At 45.7% G+C, this 15955-nt stretch overlaps 2 protein-coding genes across 14 annotated transcripts in view; both read right to left on the reverse strand.

The window, feature by feature from the left end:
• The window catches only part of GPRASP3 (G protein-coupled receptor associated sorting protein family member 3), a 108325-nt gene that overhangs the window by 16236 nt on the left and 76134 nt on the right, over nt 1-15955 (reverse strand). The window contains exon 1 of one of the 4 annotated variants that reach the window (XM_014481712.2): nt 3467-3550. The exons of the other annotated variants lie outside the window; for them this stretch is intronic. The gene's annotated coding sequence lies outside the window, so the exon portion shown is untranslated. Of the gene's footprint in view, nt 1-3466; nt 3551-15955 lie in introns of those variants that run through there. 4 annotated transcript variants of the gene reach the window in all.
• GPRASP2 (G protein-coupled receptor associated sorting protein 2) overlaps nt 6942-15955 on the reverse strand; it is an 85150-nt gene continuing 76136 nt past the window's right edge. For 4 of the 10 annotated variants that reach the window (XM_070366102.1, XM_070366101.1, XM_070366099.1 and 1 more), the window contains 3 exons: nt 10894-10957; nt 10725-10788; nt 6942-10143 (listed from right to left, as the gene is read on the reverse strand). In XM_070366102.1, coding sequence (XP_070222203.1) covers nt 7280-9817 — 2538 coding nt within the window. In that variant the 5' untranslated portion in view covers nt 9818-10143; nt 10725-10788; nt 10894-10957 and the 3' untranslated portion in view covers nt 6942-7279. Of the gene's footprint in view, nt 10144-10467; nt 10545-10724; nt 10789-10893; nt 10958-12057; nt 12322-12839; nt 12961-15955 lie in introns of those variants that run through there. The other 6 variants (XM_070366100.1, XM_070366105.1, XM_070366104.1 and 3 more) reach the window with 6 other exon arrangements.

The raw sequence follows: 15955 nt of genomic DNA on the forward strand, positions 1-15955 counted from the left end.
AGCAATGAGATCAAACCAGTCAATCCTAAAGGAAATCAACCCTGAATATTCATTGGAAGGACTGATGCTGAAGCCAAAGCTCCAATACCTTGGCCACCTGACGCGAAGAGCCAAGTCGTTGGAAAAGACCCTGATGCTGGGAAAGATTGAGGGCAGGAGGAGAAGGAAGTAACAGAGGATGAGATGGTTGGATGGCATCACTGACTCAATGGACATGAATCTGAGCAAACTCCAGGAAATAGTGAAGGACAGGAAAGCTTGGAGTGCTGCAGTCCATGGGGCTGCCAAGAGTTGGATACAAATGAGTGACTGAACAATGCCCCTTCAGGTTTGATAATTTACTAGAACAACTTAAAGAATGCACTAAACGTGCTATATGTAGAGTTATAGTTTTAATAGAAAAGATACACATAGAACAAGTTATGGACGCGTTTCAGACATACAGACAAATTTCATGCCCACTTTTCACGGATTTGGGGCAATATCATCCTCCCTGGAAATCAGTGTGGTTACCAACCAGGAAGAGTTTTCACTGGGGTTTCATTACATAGGCATGATTGAGTAAATTACTGGTCACATGATTGAACCCCAAATCTAGCCTCCTCCCCACTCAGGAGTTCCTGCTGGCCTAAAGTTCTAACTCTAAATACGTGATTGTCCCATTATAGTGACCAGCCCACATTCTCACATCCTGAAGCTAAGTAGGACCAACCACAGTCCATTCATAAACATAGATCTTACCAAGGTTCAAGAAATTCCTGGCTCTGTGCAAGGATCCAGAGACAAAGGTCAGATGTATTCTCTCTTATACCACTTAAGGACTTCCCTGATAGCTCAGTTGGTAAAGAATCTGCAGAAATGCAGGAGACCCCAGTTCAATTCCTGGGTCAGGTAGATCCCCTGGAGAAGGGATAGGCTACCCACTTCAGTATTCTTGAGCTTCCCTTATGGCTCAGCTGGTAAAGAATCTGCCCTCCCAATGCAGGAGACCTGGGTTCGATCCCTGGGTTGGGGAGATCCCCTGGAGAAGGGAAAGGCTACCCACTCCAGTATTCTGACCTGGAGAATTCCATGGACTATATAGTCCACGGGGTCGCAAAGAGTCAGACACAACTGAGCGACTTTCACATACCACTTAATGTTTGAGGTGTTTTGTCAAACTCTAAAACAACACAGACAAGACAACAAAGTTTGTGGGGAAAGGCCACAATTTAAATGTTGGTACCAATACATATATTACCAGAATTCTGGAGAATGGAGGGAAGAGGATAACAACAAAAGAGGCAGGGGGTAAGAGAGGAGGAGGAAGCCCTAAGAACTCAATCTCTGTAATTTTACCCACATGCCCACTACTCTATTCCAGCTTTTAAATATAAACAGGAGGACCTGAAATAGAATTATTGCATAGTTTCAACTCTATACTGAGTATAAAAATAAGGATATGAGTGGGCTTAGGAGAATTCATTATTTCCTAGTGGCACTTTCTTATATTGCCTGGTATCTGGTGGATATGGGGGTTGGAGGGAGTGGGTAGGTGGAGTGGGGATATTTAGTTAGAAAGAGGATAAGGATATACCAAGGACCTGAGAGGGTGACAGGCAGGAAGGCCAGGGGTCTCCAAACGGAGGAAATAGGCTGCAAGTGTCAGATATTTTTATCTCACTTAAGCTGCAGGAGGAAACAAACTAACAATATTTTTTTCCTTCTCTATACAAATTTAAAAGGAGGTTTCTCTTAAAATACTGTGTTGCCATAATGACACCTGGTTTCACCTGAAGTTAACTATTCTCAAATCTTGAGTTAACCAATGCATTTTTCTTATGGAAATGTTTGTCTTAAGCTATGTTAATGTACTAGGCTTTTACCTCAAACTCTACCTTCAAGTCAATGGCTCAGAGAACCTACTTGACAAACCAGTATGTTATATTCAGATATTGTTCCCCTAATCTATGTAAACGAAACTATTTATATGGTAATCTGCCCTTCTCCAAGATTCAAGTCATCTGGTGCCAAGATTATCCCAAAATGCATCTTATGGATGAGGGGCCTGGTGCCATTCTGAGTTTTAAGACATTCCTTTCTTTCATTAATAGACTGCTAGTAACTATATACGGAGAAGGCAATGGCAACCCACTCCAGTACGCTTGCCTGGAAAATCCCATGGACGGAGCCTAGTAGTCTGCAGTCCATGGGGTCTCGAAGACTCGGACACGACTGAGCGACTTCACTTTCACTTTTCACTTTCATGCATTGGAGAAGGAAACAGCACCCCACTCCAGTGTTCTTGCCTGGAGAATCCCAGGGATGGGGGAGCCTGGTGGGCTGCCATCTATGGAGTCACACAGAGTCACACACGACTGAAGTGACTTAGCAGCAGCAGCAGCAGCAGCAGCGACTATATAACATCCAGCTGAATACTAGCAGGGGGGTACTCTTTCTGCCCCCTTCTCATGCCTATGTCAGAAGCTTTCTCTATCTCCTTTATACTTTAATAAAACTTTATTACACAAAAGCTCTGAGCCTCATCTCTGGCCCCAGATTGAATTCTTCTCCTCCAGAGGCCAAGAATCCCAGCATCTTTTCATTCAGCAACAACCTTTCAGACCTACACTTAGTGTAAGACTAAGGACCTTACACCTAGTGCAAGGATACACCAAGGATACACTAAGGATCTTACACCTAGTGTAAGACCAAAGAAACACGCCTGAAGAAGTGGGCAGAAAGCAAACGGCAAAGAGAGCAAAGTGTCAGCAGAGCAGACACACGAGACAATCCATAAAGCAGTTTTCATAAGGTGGTTGCCAGAAAAACCCTATTCAGACGCCCAGCACTGCTGCAGCAGGAGGGAGCCTCCAAGGAGTAGCAGTTTTGAGTTCCTAGATGGGAGGGAGCTGCTACCTGGGGCACAGATTCAGGAATCATCTTGGGAACTGAGAAGCTTGGCAGTATCCCAAAGAGAACTCCTATGTGAAGGGCCCCAAACAAACAGATTCCCTCCTCCTGAGTCTGTTATCTCCCCTTCCCCAGAGCTGCCCAGATTGGGGTTAATTCCTCTTACATCTCCAGGCAGCTGCAGCCTTGGATATCCCAACCCCTGCCCCAATTTCGAGCTGGTTTCACCAGCTGGAAAAGACAAAACAGTAGAGTGCCAACGAGGTGGGAGGAAGGGAGTGTAGCTAACAGTTCTTATCTTCACACCTGCATTTCCTGATGCAAGACCACAGGTGTTCACGAACTGTCACTTCACAATGTCCTCTTTCTAGGCACCTCTGAAGCCAACTGCTTCCTCGTGTCCATCTCCCCTACCCAAAGAAACAGTCACGCCATGCTGGGTGGGGTGAGGGGCATTCAGAAAGCAGGAGGGAGCAGGAGGGAGCACGAAGGTACCAGGCGCTTCCTCCACGAGGATCTAGTCTCTACTACCACCTCCCATGGATGCTATTTCCCCGGCCGGCCTCGAACCCACCTCCTCCAACAGCGGCCGCTGCTTCTCTCCACATATGCCTCCCTCACGATGACTTCCGGCCTCTTGAGCTCCTGGACAAAAATCAGGCCCCGGCTGACACTCGCGATTGGCTGAGGGATTGTGTCCTCTGCCAACAATTACCGTAATCCTGGGCACCTGAGGAATTCGTTTTCTGGCTAGTGCAGCATGAAGAGACATCTACCCACCCACCCACCGTTACATCCTACCACTCCTCTTACAGCCGTCTGTCAAGCGTCAGGTGCAAGTCTTTTCCGACCCTTTTCAGTGCTTACACACCTCTACGCTGGTCCAAATGAGAGTGCCGTCATGGAATCCACCCTCAGCCTCATGTGACTGCACATTCGGCATGTCTGCCGCTGCCCTGCAGTAACAAGCAAGGTACAGTCTTCTGCCTCTGGGGCTGAGCTGCTTGCTAGAACAACCTGAAGCTCCAGGTGGTGGTGAAGATAAGAGAACTGAAAGGAAGGCTGGATTGGAGCCAACGCTTCCAGTCCTAGGCCTGGGCTTTGCTCTGTAGGAACATAGGGCTGGCAAGGAACACTCCATGAGGAGTTCAGAGACCAACTGACTTTTAATATTCTGTATAAAACTCGTTTGAGTAGGTTCCAGGAGTTTGACAGGGAAGCCTGGCGTGCTGCAGTCCATGGGCTCGCAGAGAGTCAGACACGACTGAGCGACTGAACTGATAAAACTCGGGTGATGTATTAAAACACACGCAAGATCTATCTTGAAAATACTGATAGGCAAAACAAACATTCAGTCTCCAATTTCCATCACCAGGACGATCTCTGTTATCACTTCTGGTTTGTGAATGGAGGCAAAACTGCCACTTTGCCCCACTTCCAAAAACCTTGGAGCCTAAAATTGGATGGGAGGTGTTGCACTGTCAGAAAAAGTATACAAAAATTGGGTAAAGACAACATAAGTTACTGGATACTAGTTCAGTGCAGTGCTGGGATTCACTTCCTGTTGACTGAGCAAGTTTTCAACCCTGAGAGGCTATATTAACTTGTAGGTATTTTGTCCAATAGATATGGAAATGATTCATGTCCAGTGGAATAGAAAACATAAATGATTTATCACCCTTAAGATATTAATCAACTTTGTACCTGATCCAGCAATGTTATACTAACATTTATTAACTTTCTATGTGTATGAAATTTAATACATATATATTTTGTCTGCTTCCCTGTTGGCTCAGCAGTAAAGAATCCGCCTGCAATGCAGGAGATGCAGGTTTGATCCCTGAGTTAGGAAGATTCCCTGCAGAAGGAAATGGCAACCCACTCCAGTACTCTCCCCTGGGAAATTCCATGGACAGAGGAGCCTGGCAGGCTACAGTCCATGGGTGTCTCAAAAGAGGCGGACTCAAATTAGCAGCTAAACATGTTTTGTTTATGATTATATACTGTATATTGTATATACACATCTCCTTCAGCCATTCTCATAATCTTAGTGGCTGTTGTGTTGAAAAAAACTTCCATATGTCCATTTCTAATTTTATTGTTGTTTAGTTGATCAGTCGTATCCGACTGTTTGCAACCCCATGGACTGCAGCATGCCAGGCTTCCCTGTCCTTCAACACCTCCCAGAGCTTGCTCAAACTCATGTCCATTGAGTTGGTGATGCCATCCAACTATCTTATCCTGTCACCCCGTTCTCCTCCCACCTTAAATCTTCCCCAACATAAGGGTCTTTTCCAATGAGTCAGTTCTTCACATCAGGTGGCCAAAGTATTGGAACTTCAGCTTCAGTATCATTCCTTCCAATGACTATTCAGGGTTGATTTCCTTTCGGATTGACTGGTTTGATCTCCTTGCTGTCAAGGGACTCTCAACACCACAGTTCAAAAACATCAATTCTTTGGTGCTCAGCCTTCTTTATGTCCAACTCTCATGTCCATAGATGACTACTGGGCCATAGTTTTGACTATATGGACCTTTGTTGGCAAAGTGATGTCTCTGCTTTTCAATACACTAAGTTTGTCATAGCTTTTCTTCCAAGGAGCAAGAGTCTTGTAATTTCATGGCTGCAGTCACCATCTGCAGTGATTTCTAACTTACGAATCATAAATTTACCATTTCAAAAATTAACAGCATCCTCAGACAAAACATTTTCACCATGTCTAAAAATAACAAGACATATGGTATTTCCCACAGATCTGTATTCCCTCTCCAAACCAAACCTATCCCTGACTTCTGCAATTCTTGTCTGAAGGTATGGTATGATATTTTTCTTATTTTGTGGAAAATACACATAACATAAAACTTACGATTTTAACCATCTTAATGTGTATAATTCAATGGCATTAAGTACATTCACAGTGTTGTGCAATCATTACCACTATCTGCTTCTGGAGCTTTGTTGTCCACTTTGTCCACTACAAAAGGAAATGTGATGATCTTTTGTATGTAACAGTCATGTCAAAAGGCTGCCATCTTCATACAATTAAGAGACTAATAGAAACTTAGCAACCTTTGTAATTTTACTTTTCTTTAAAACATTTCATAAGCTAGTTTTTCTGAAGTCTCATTCCTTTTCAACTGTTCTAAATGAGTTTAATCTCTAAAAGATTATTTTAACACATGTTCATTTACATAACTATATCCCTTCCAACGTGTCCACCTATAACTTAAAGCACTAGATATAAGCATATTAAAAGGTAAAACCATTGTCTTATTTTGTATCTCCCCAATGCCTGTCTCTGAAAACTTCTTTAGCACAGTATTTTCTTCCAGAATATGGAATATGTGAAGTTTCTTAGAAAGTCATTACTGAAATTGTACAGGAATTGTGTCTGTTTACACACAGGTTTTAAAAATGGAATCTATTAATAATTTTCCATAGATGATGTCACAGTCTTGTCTATGTCACCAGATATAAAAGCATCAGTGTCATTCCATGCCAATAAATAGATCTCTTTTAATAGCTGTATGGTATTTCCTTAATAATTTCCTTGGATTAGGATCACAAAGGAAATCTTATTCATGACTCCATTTAACTGTTATTCTACTCTACTTGTTCTCTCTTCAGGTGGCACTGAGCAGCACCTCTACTTTGAGTTGCAAAATGTGCAGATTTGGCCAATTTAGTTCTCCAAAGTGGCCTCATTCCAACTGCATCCCTCACTAAACTTGTCTCACCTATTCCAGGAAGACAGGTTATACCCATGCTACCAGAATAGAGTTTTCTAGGTACACACTTTTCTTCACACCACACTACTCACTTCCAAGAATGACCTAATGGGTTGTCTCCTCCTACTATTCAGTGACCAATTTGAGTCCCTCTTCTCTGAAGCATTCCTCAAGTACCACAGCCCACAGCAATCCCTTCCTCTTTAAGCTCCAGGAATGGGATTTTCCAATGAGGGTATGTATGTCATACTACAAATTGTCTGTCACTGTGCACGATGTATCTACATCTAGATTTTAAACTGAAGAAGGGTCACTTCTGCCACTTTTCACACAGAACTTTATTTAAAACACTGACTCAAATAGAGAACAATATGTTTAAACAATGAATAGCAGAGTAACTTACACAGGCAGCTCAGTTCACTAGAAGCTCAATACTGAAAAATACAGCAATCTGGACAGCAAGACAAATATCGACAAATTTTTTCAGCACTAATAATCATTTGGCATCCACAAAATGATCCAGCTCAAACAAAGAATTGGACAAAGTTAACATCAGAATTAAAGTATAAGTTACAATAAAAAACCAGACTGAAAACCAAAGCACTACTCAGGGTTCTTTGGGAACATAAGGCTGATCAGAGGCAGGTGGATAGTCATATTAGCTTTGCTGTCCTACCTCAGGATCACTTTGATTGTTTATTTGGACTTGCAGTTCCTCAGCCAACTTCTCAAATTCATGGAATGCAGAAATAAGTGGCTCAAGACTGAAATCATCATCAATTAAGGCCATTGTTCCATTTTTGATAATATTACTGATATTCTGAAACATTTTAATAACAATTTGAATGTTATCATTTGTCTCTTCTATGTTAAAGAGACCCACAAATATTGATAGAGCCTTGGCACTAAACAGTTTTTTTGCCACCATGGGATTTTCAGACAAATTCAACAGCATTTTCAGAATGTGAAACTTTGTTCTTGCATTGCCTGTGGTTAATAAGGAAAGAAATCCAGACATATAATTGGAAACCAGTGTGTGATAGTCAGTAGTTGAGGTGAGGTGTCTAAGCATCCTTAACCCAAGCACCTGCTCAGGGGAACCCACGCTATGAGCAAGGGTTTCCTCACACACTTGACACACAAATGTCTCAATCATGTTCAGATTTGGGTAAGGTGGAGCCATGTGAATCATATTTTCCAGAAAACTTGTCCTAACTCGGGAGGAGGGATAATTGAGTAAGGTTTCAATAAGTGAGACAACACCTGAATCGCGAATGAAATCACGAGTAAATTGAGAAGCAGTTCTCATACCCATTGCAATCTTAGATATTTCATGAATAAAAGGATCTCGAATTTTGTCCATTAATAAGAGGAGTTCTTCAAACTCTTCTGGACCAATTTTAAGCTCACACTGTATGCAGCTGCAGGACCAACTCTCAGGCTGTGCACTCTCCTTGGCCCTAAGATGCTCCCGAATTTCCCTGACTGACCGGTAGGATGGATCATATTGAAATGGGAACTCAGAGTCAGGCTGATCAGACTGAAGCAAAGATTCCTGCTCTTCCCCTTCTGGGGTAACTTCCACATTCTTGGGCTTTCCCTCAAATAGTTCGGTGTATACAGATGTTGTTGCTTCTTCAGGAATTCTAAAGGGGCTTGGGGATGGGAAGCCAACCCCATGACAAGGACCAGGTTTGAATTCGACAGTGACCTCTTCCCAGGTTTTGGGCCTGGATGATACATTAACTTCCTCCTCGGCTCCATCTCTGAACCTGGGACTAGCCTTGTACACAGGACGAGGATTTAAGTCAAAGCAGGCCTCATCCCTGTCCCAGAACCAGGACCCAAATATGGCCTCTTCTTCAGACTCTGGTCTGGTCTCTTCTCTGGCCACAGCTCCCAAACTGGAATTTTCCTCAGTCCAGAACAACGATCCACCAATGGCCCCCTCCTCAGCCCCTGCCTCAGATTCACAGATGGCTGAAGCTCCAGCCTCCATACTGGCCTCTTTTTCTGCCCAGAACCAGGACCCAATAATGACTTCCTCCTCAAACCTGGTTTCTTGTTTGACCCTGTCACTGTTATTAACAACTTTCTGGGTCCTGGGCTTCAATACAGTATTAGGCGCTTCCTTGTCTCTGGGTCTGAATCTACTATTGGCCTCTTCTTCAGGCAAAAACCAAGATTCCTTATAGTACTCGTCTTCAGACTCAGATTCAAAAAAGTCCTCTCTTTTTGTCCGGAGCTTGGACCTCATATTTGCCTCATCCCTGACTCTGGACCTGAACAAGTTATTGGTATTTTCTCCAGCCCACAAGCAGAATGGGTTGCCAGACTCCTCCTCAGACCCAGACCAGGAATCAATAAAGGGATCTTGCTTGGATCTGGGCCTGGATCTGGGATTAGGCTGATGTTTGGCCCTGTGCCTAGACCTGGTATTGGCCTCTTCCCTAGGCCATGATCTGATACTGGCCTCTTCCCCAGCCCAAAAAGAAGACATTGTAGAGGTCTCATCTGCTGACCAGAATCCAGACTCACTAGAAGCCTCCTCTCTGGCCTTAGCCCTGGGATAGCACCAAGACCCCATACTAGTTTCCTCCCCAGACCCAAACCAGGGTTGGATTCCTGTCTGAACTTGGGAGCTAGGAAAGGTCTCACTGTCCACATTGACCAGTTCCCTATCCACAGATAGGGCCATAGGTTTAGTGACTGACCCAGACTCAGTATTGACCAATGGCCAGGCTACTACACTGGTTTGGGGCATGCCCTCTGATTGCAACATTGCCTCAGCCCCAAACTCAGTCTGAGCCCAAACTTGGGCTTCATCTTTGGGTCTTGCTCCAGGGATTGCCTTGGCTTCAGTCTTAGGACGTGCCCTGCCTACTGCCCTGGCCTCAGTTTTGGGCCTTGCTCCTGGCATTGCCTGGAATTCAGTTTTAGGCCTTGCCCCAGCCATTGGCTGCGACTCTGTTCTGGGCCTTGCTCCAGCCATTGTCTGTGACTCAGTTTTAGGCCTTGCCCCAGCCGTTGCCTTGGACTCAGTTTTCGACCTTGCCCCAGATGTTGCCTGGTTCCTAACCTTTGGTCTGACCACCATTGGGACTTCAGTCTCTCTCTCAGCCCCACCCACAACCTCTTCTCCAGGCTTCTTTTCAGGCTTGGCCTGGGCAACAGGCTCAACTTCAGCCCCAGTCATAGTACAAGTTACAGAAAAGACCTGGTTAAATACCTCAATCCAAGTCTCAGTCTCTACCACAGATCTGTCACAGTTCTGAATCCTCACACTGTGTAATCTCTAGATGATTCAGACAATATAGTTGGAAACAAAAGTTAGAGTCAATCACCAGTCCAGAACTCAATCAGCCTCTTTCCAATACCAGTCCCAGCCAATATCACAGAGTGCAGAAGAAGACCAACCAAGCTGAGAGAGGATGGATGCTTCCCCAGGGCAGGGTGCAGACCTGTCGATGGTGATGGTCAGCAGCAATTCCAACACCACCAGAGCTGCCACTGGAAGTCAATCTAGGAAGCAAGAATAACATGGGACATTGAATCTCTTCCAACTGTGTCACTCCATGCAAAAACTCACACAGAGAGACTGGACCTTAAAAGCTTGGTGGGAAAGTTAGGCTATTAGAAAGTCTCTCTGTCATCCTCATTTTACCCAAACATACTCTTTAATTCCAGAGATGCCACATTGCTTTGCTTGCTACAACACACATGCATAAATAGTGTGAAAGTATCTTGGCAATGGGAGAGGCTGAGGAGCCCCAAGACCAGACCCTAATCATTCTTGGACCTGTTTGTCTTTTCTACCTCACCCAAAAGCTGTACCCACTCTCATACCTGCACTAATGTGGCACAATCTTCCTCTCCTTGTTTTGTTTCAGTGGTATTAAGCCTTATGCAAACAGCAGGCTGTCCTATGGATAAGTAAACATACAGTAAAAATGGAGTCTGACTGCTTGGTTGACAGGCAGACACCCTGACCCCGAATACAAATATTTCTTTTTGTTTAAGTGTCTAATTTGTCTTATGTTTTCTTTCTCTTGGTCCCTGCTCTCTGGTCTGCTCCTCCCATTCACTGCCCAATCCACACCTACCCAACAATCCTAACACTCCTGCAGGACAGGAAATGGTCAAGGGGTTCTGCAGCAGTCTGCAAATCTAAAAGAGAGTAGGAGATGTGAATCAGCGACACCCAACTAGATGGAAAACACCTGTCAATCTTCCTCTGTAGCTGTCCCCTGCATTGCTCCTCTTTGCACAAACCTTCAGAGATTTCAGTCTCTTCCTTCTTTCCTTCCTTGCAGAAGTAACCAGCCTTAAAGAAGGTCTATGGACAAAAGATGAAAAAGACAGTCAGAAGACCAAGGTAGCAACTAAGAGGCTGGTGGACAGACCAACACCGAGTATGGGAATTCATATACTGTCTTTCAATATTTAGAGTCCTCTTAGTAGAATATTTTCATTTTATTTAGGTCCTGTATTTCAGCAGTCAAGATAACAAACAGCATCTCTTGACGTCACATTTTTCGCATTGCTCCCTTCTCCTATTATGAGGATTCACCACTAGGTGCACCACATCCCTTTGCCTTACGCAGCATAATTTGGGGGAAGGGTGCCCACATATTCTAGAAAACAGGTTGTGCAGTGGTACCTGAATTTATGATTTCTGTCCCACCTTTACCTCCCAGTTCATCTTTTCCACCCCCAATTCTGGATTGCGAAGAGAAAGGAAGGCAAGGGAAGTGTGTAAAAACCTGGTAGACAAGAAATTTACGAAATATTCCTGCATGCCTGACCTGTGCTGGTCGCAATCACCCGACCCCGATTCAGATGCCCAGTCAACGGCTGCTGCCCACCCCCACCCCCCATACACTTTCAGAAAAATAGGTTTTTTCCCTGTCCCTCGTTTTCCTCAAGCTTCTCTACAGATGCACCCCGTGGCCTGAAATTGCCAGACCTACTGCACAGACAGTAGACTTTGGCATCAAAAAGGTGCCTGTGGGAAAGGACAGCACCCGGCACGAGGGGTCCGACAGGTCCCTTGACAGAATCATAGCCCGGGCTGCTCCCGTCCCAGCTCCGGCGACCTCCTCGGAGCGCCCACCCAGGCTCCCTCCGCCATTTCTCCCATAGCAGCTTCCCGCACAGCCCTCTCCCCGCACAGGCAAGTCGAGGGCGGGGCACAGGCACCCGGAAAGCCCGCCAGGGACTAGTCCGTGCCGCACGCCTCCCCAGCATCCGAGGGAACCCCTACAACCAAGACCCCGCAACCCCGGGCCCGGCCCGCGCCGGTTGCCGTCGTCTCAGGGCCAGGGGTCCCCCAGCGCTGCGCATCTCTTTAAGGATCCCGCTCTGCTCGCCTCCCCGTCTTCAGGCTGCCAGGGACAGGCTGTGAGCCGGTCGTCGCCCCACGACACCCCCACTTGCCTTCGCAGGCGCAGGGTCGCAGCTCTTCTCTCGCTTCCCACCGCTCGCCGTGCGGGCGGAATGGAAAAGAGGCGTCCCCACCTCCCGCGCCGCTGCGCCAAACCGGGTAGGGGCTGCGCAGGCTGCGGCACCGACGGCTCGCGGCGAGGGTGTCGGGAAGGGGGGCGGAGGGATACGGCACGAATGGGCTCGACGCCCCCTCGCAGGCCCACCGTAGTTCCGACCCAGAGTGGGCGGGGCCGGGAAGAACGCCAGGCTGAGGGGCGGAGCCACGCCAGCCCTCCGCTGCCCCCCGTGGGGTGACCACCCCCCCCCCCCACGCCCCACGCTTCTGGCCCTGCAGCGTAGTGGGGTCGCGGGCCGGGGCTGGGAGGGTCGCGAGGGGTCGCACTGCAGGGAGCAGCGGATGGATACAGGCCGCCCCGCAGTGTGTGTGTGTTTGTGTGTGAACCTGCAGAGTGTTTGGTGTCCACCCTCCCTTCCCCATCACGCTGGCCATCCTTCTTGGGCGCGGGTGGCTGGGGCTGCTTTCACCTTCAGGGGCCGTGGGCTGGAGGAAAGTGGGAAGGGGCGCCCGTGGAGGCCGAGCCCCTGCCCCTCTTCTAAGGGAAGGCAGCCCCTGATAGACCTCTGGCTGAGGAGACAAACCACTTGCCTGCGCCAGTGTCGTCATTCTTTCTGCCACACTGCTGTTCTCTCAGTCGCTGTGGTGGCACACTTTACCATTTCACTGTCCCCACAGTTGCCCAGGAAAGAGGACCTTTCCCTGACAGGACCCGCACCTGCTCAGACAATCCTGTTTCTCACCCCACAGTGAGGGGTCAGGCACCATGTAGGGGCAGTCCTGGCTCCTCTTCCTGGCTCCTGTCAGGTCTCTTGCAGGGGATTCCAAGGGCTCCTCATCTTTGGCAGAGTGGGAATACGCCAAGGATTAGAACCAATTGGGATCTCACACGCTTGCCATACACACCAGTCTACTTCCCCCAGCCATTGTTTGGAGTCAGCCCCACCAGACACTCCCTTCCCCAAGACAGTAATCTGCTGGTTCTTGATTCCTGCACTTCTGATTCCTGCACTTCTAAGTCCTCCCTGTAGTCTCCATCTCCTTCATTTGTGCTCTGTTGGGCAAAGAGCAGCCATGGTTAAGAACATCTCTGGTTGAACACAAACCTGTTGGTATTGTTGCCCATTTTAAAACCCAAGTAAATGACACCCTCGCTTTGGTAGGCTGAATAAAAGTCCCCCCAAAACGTCCATGTCCTGTTCTCCAGAACTATTGCCTGGAAAATCCCATGGACAGAGGAGCCTGGTAGGCTACAGTCTATGGGGTCGCAAAGAGTCGGACACGACTGAGCAACTTCACTTTCACTTTCACCTTGCACAGGAGACTTAAGGTCACAGTGGAATTAAGATTGCTAATCACCTGAATGTAAAGGAAGATTACACTGCTTTATCTTGGCCAATGCCATGGAAGGCTACTTTAAATGTGGAAGAAGCAGGCAGAAGATTTAGTGTCACAGTGAAGTTGCATGCAAGATGCCACCAGTGGATAGGATGTCGCTGGTTTTGAAGAAGGAAGCCAGAGGCCAAGGCCCATGCAGACCCAGAAGGTGGAAAAGGCAAGGAGACAGATTCCTCTAGGACCTCTTGGAAGAATGAAGTCCTCCTATCACCTTTATTTCAGACCAGTGAAACCCTTTCCTATGTGCAACCTTCAGTATTTTTATTTTTTGCCTTTTTTTTTTTAAGCCAGCAATATTGTGATAATTTGTTACAGCAACAGTAGGCATGGAATTCAATCACCATCCTGACTGTCCACTCCTCTTCACTCAAATTGGGCTTCATGCCCTGGGAGGATCAATTTGGGGGCTCATCTCTCACCACTCACCACTATAACCACCCTCTTAAGAACCTTCTCTCTTTGCTAAAGGAGAGGGATTTTGCAATCCTCTGAGGTTCATCTTGGAGAAAGTCCCTATTTACTGAAAATCACTGATGCTTACCAGAATGAAAAGGGAACATTATTCTTACCATGAATTTTCATATATTTACCTATCAGCTTTTACTTGTTATTAGATACTTATTATTGGGGTCACAAAGAGTCAGACCTGATAACTGTACAATATTTAGATAACAGGAAAAAATCTAGAGACAATTCTATATTGTATCTAGAGACAACAGATGTCAGTTGTCACAGAAAGTCTTTCACTGTGTTCTTTCAATGGCCTTAGCTGAACTGTGGATTATGTTTTCTTTGTTCCAAAGTATACTCTCTCTTGGGTGAATGCCAGGCTTAAAGAAGCGAGTCTGAGCTCTGCTGAGATCTGTGGGTGTATGTGAATCTCTTTGACTCTCTGAACTGTTCTTTCTCCTCCTTCAAGTGGCTGGTGCCTTGCGTTCATTCAACAACTATATATATGAGCATCTACTTTGTCCTCAGCACAAACAAAAAAGAAATCTCCACTCCCATGGAGGTGACCTTTACTTGTAGTTTCATTCTTATTAATTTTTTTCTAAAAATTTACAGATTTATCCAAAGTCATATTAGCAATCCTATGTGGTCATTCTGGATATAGTGAAATCTTCATTTCAAGATACTGACAGAGGAGTGAATCTACTACTAGCTGACAGATTATACTGTGAGATTTTGAAATGTCTGTTAGACATTTTATTGTTAATTCATTTAGAGAACAGACAGTACAACTCATTAACATTTATTGAACCAAGGAAGGTCCTATTTTAAACATTTTGTGTATTAACTCACAAAAATATTGGACACTATGAACTATTATTGAAATAAACTATTGCCTTCATGTTACATGTGAGGAAACCAGCTTGGATGAATTGTTTCATCTTTAAAGTCAATGGGGAAAAGAAAAGCTTTAAATATTAAAAGAATGCTGACCTATATCTGACTGGTAAGCAGTATTTATTTCATCCTAAATGAAATGATACTTTGGATCATCAAAAAAGCAAGAGATTTCTAGAAAAACATCTACGTCTGCTTCATTGATTATGCTACAGCCCTTGACTGTGTGGATCACAACAAACTGTGGAGAATTCTTAAAAAGATGGGAATACCAGACCACCTTACCTGCCTCCTGCGACACCTGTATGCAGGTCAAGCACCAGACATGGAACAAAGGACTGGTTCAAAATTGGGAAAGGAATACATCAAGGCTGTCTATTGTCACCCTGCTTATTTAATTTATATGCAGAGTACATCACGAAAAGTGCCAGGCTAGATGAAGCACAAGCTGGAATCAAGATTCCTGGTAGAAACATCAATAACCTCAGATATGCAGATGACACCACCCTGATGGCAAAAAGCAAAGAGGAACTAGAGAGCCTCTTGATGAAGGTGAAAGAGGAGAGTGAAAAAGCCTGGCTTAAAACTCAATATTCAGAAAACTAAGATCATGACATCCGGTCCCATCATTTCATGGCAACTAGATGAGGAAACAATGGAAACAGTGACAGACTTTATTTTCTTGGGCGCCAAAATCACTGCAGGTGGCAATTGCAGCCATGAAGTTAGAAGATGCTTGCTCCTTAAACTTCCCTGGTGGCTCAGAGATTAAAGCATCTGCCTGCAATGTGGGAGACCTGGGTTTGATCCGTGGGTCGGAGATCCCCTGGAGAAGGAAATGGCAACCCACTCCAGTATTCTTGCCATGGAGAATCCCATGGAGGGAGGAGCCTGGTAGGCTATAGTCCACTCTCAAAGAGTCGGACACGACTGAGCTACTTCACTTTCACTTGCTTTGCTCCTTGGAAGACAAGCTATGACAAATCTAGACAGTGTATTGAAAAGCAGAGACATCACTTTGCCAGCAAAGGTCCATATAGTCAAAGCTATGGTTTTTCCAGTAGTCATGTGTGGATGTGAGAGTTGGAC

The sequence above is a fragment of the Bos mutus genome, chromosome X (genome assembly GCF_027580195.1).
Source record: "Bos mutus isolate GX-2022 chromosome X, NWIPB_WYAK_1.1, whole genome shotgun sequence".
Lineage (NCBI taxonomy): Eukaryota > Metazoa > Chordata > Mammalia > Artiodactyla > Bovidae > Bos > Bos mutus.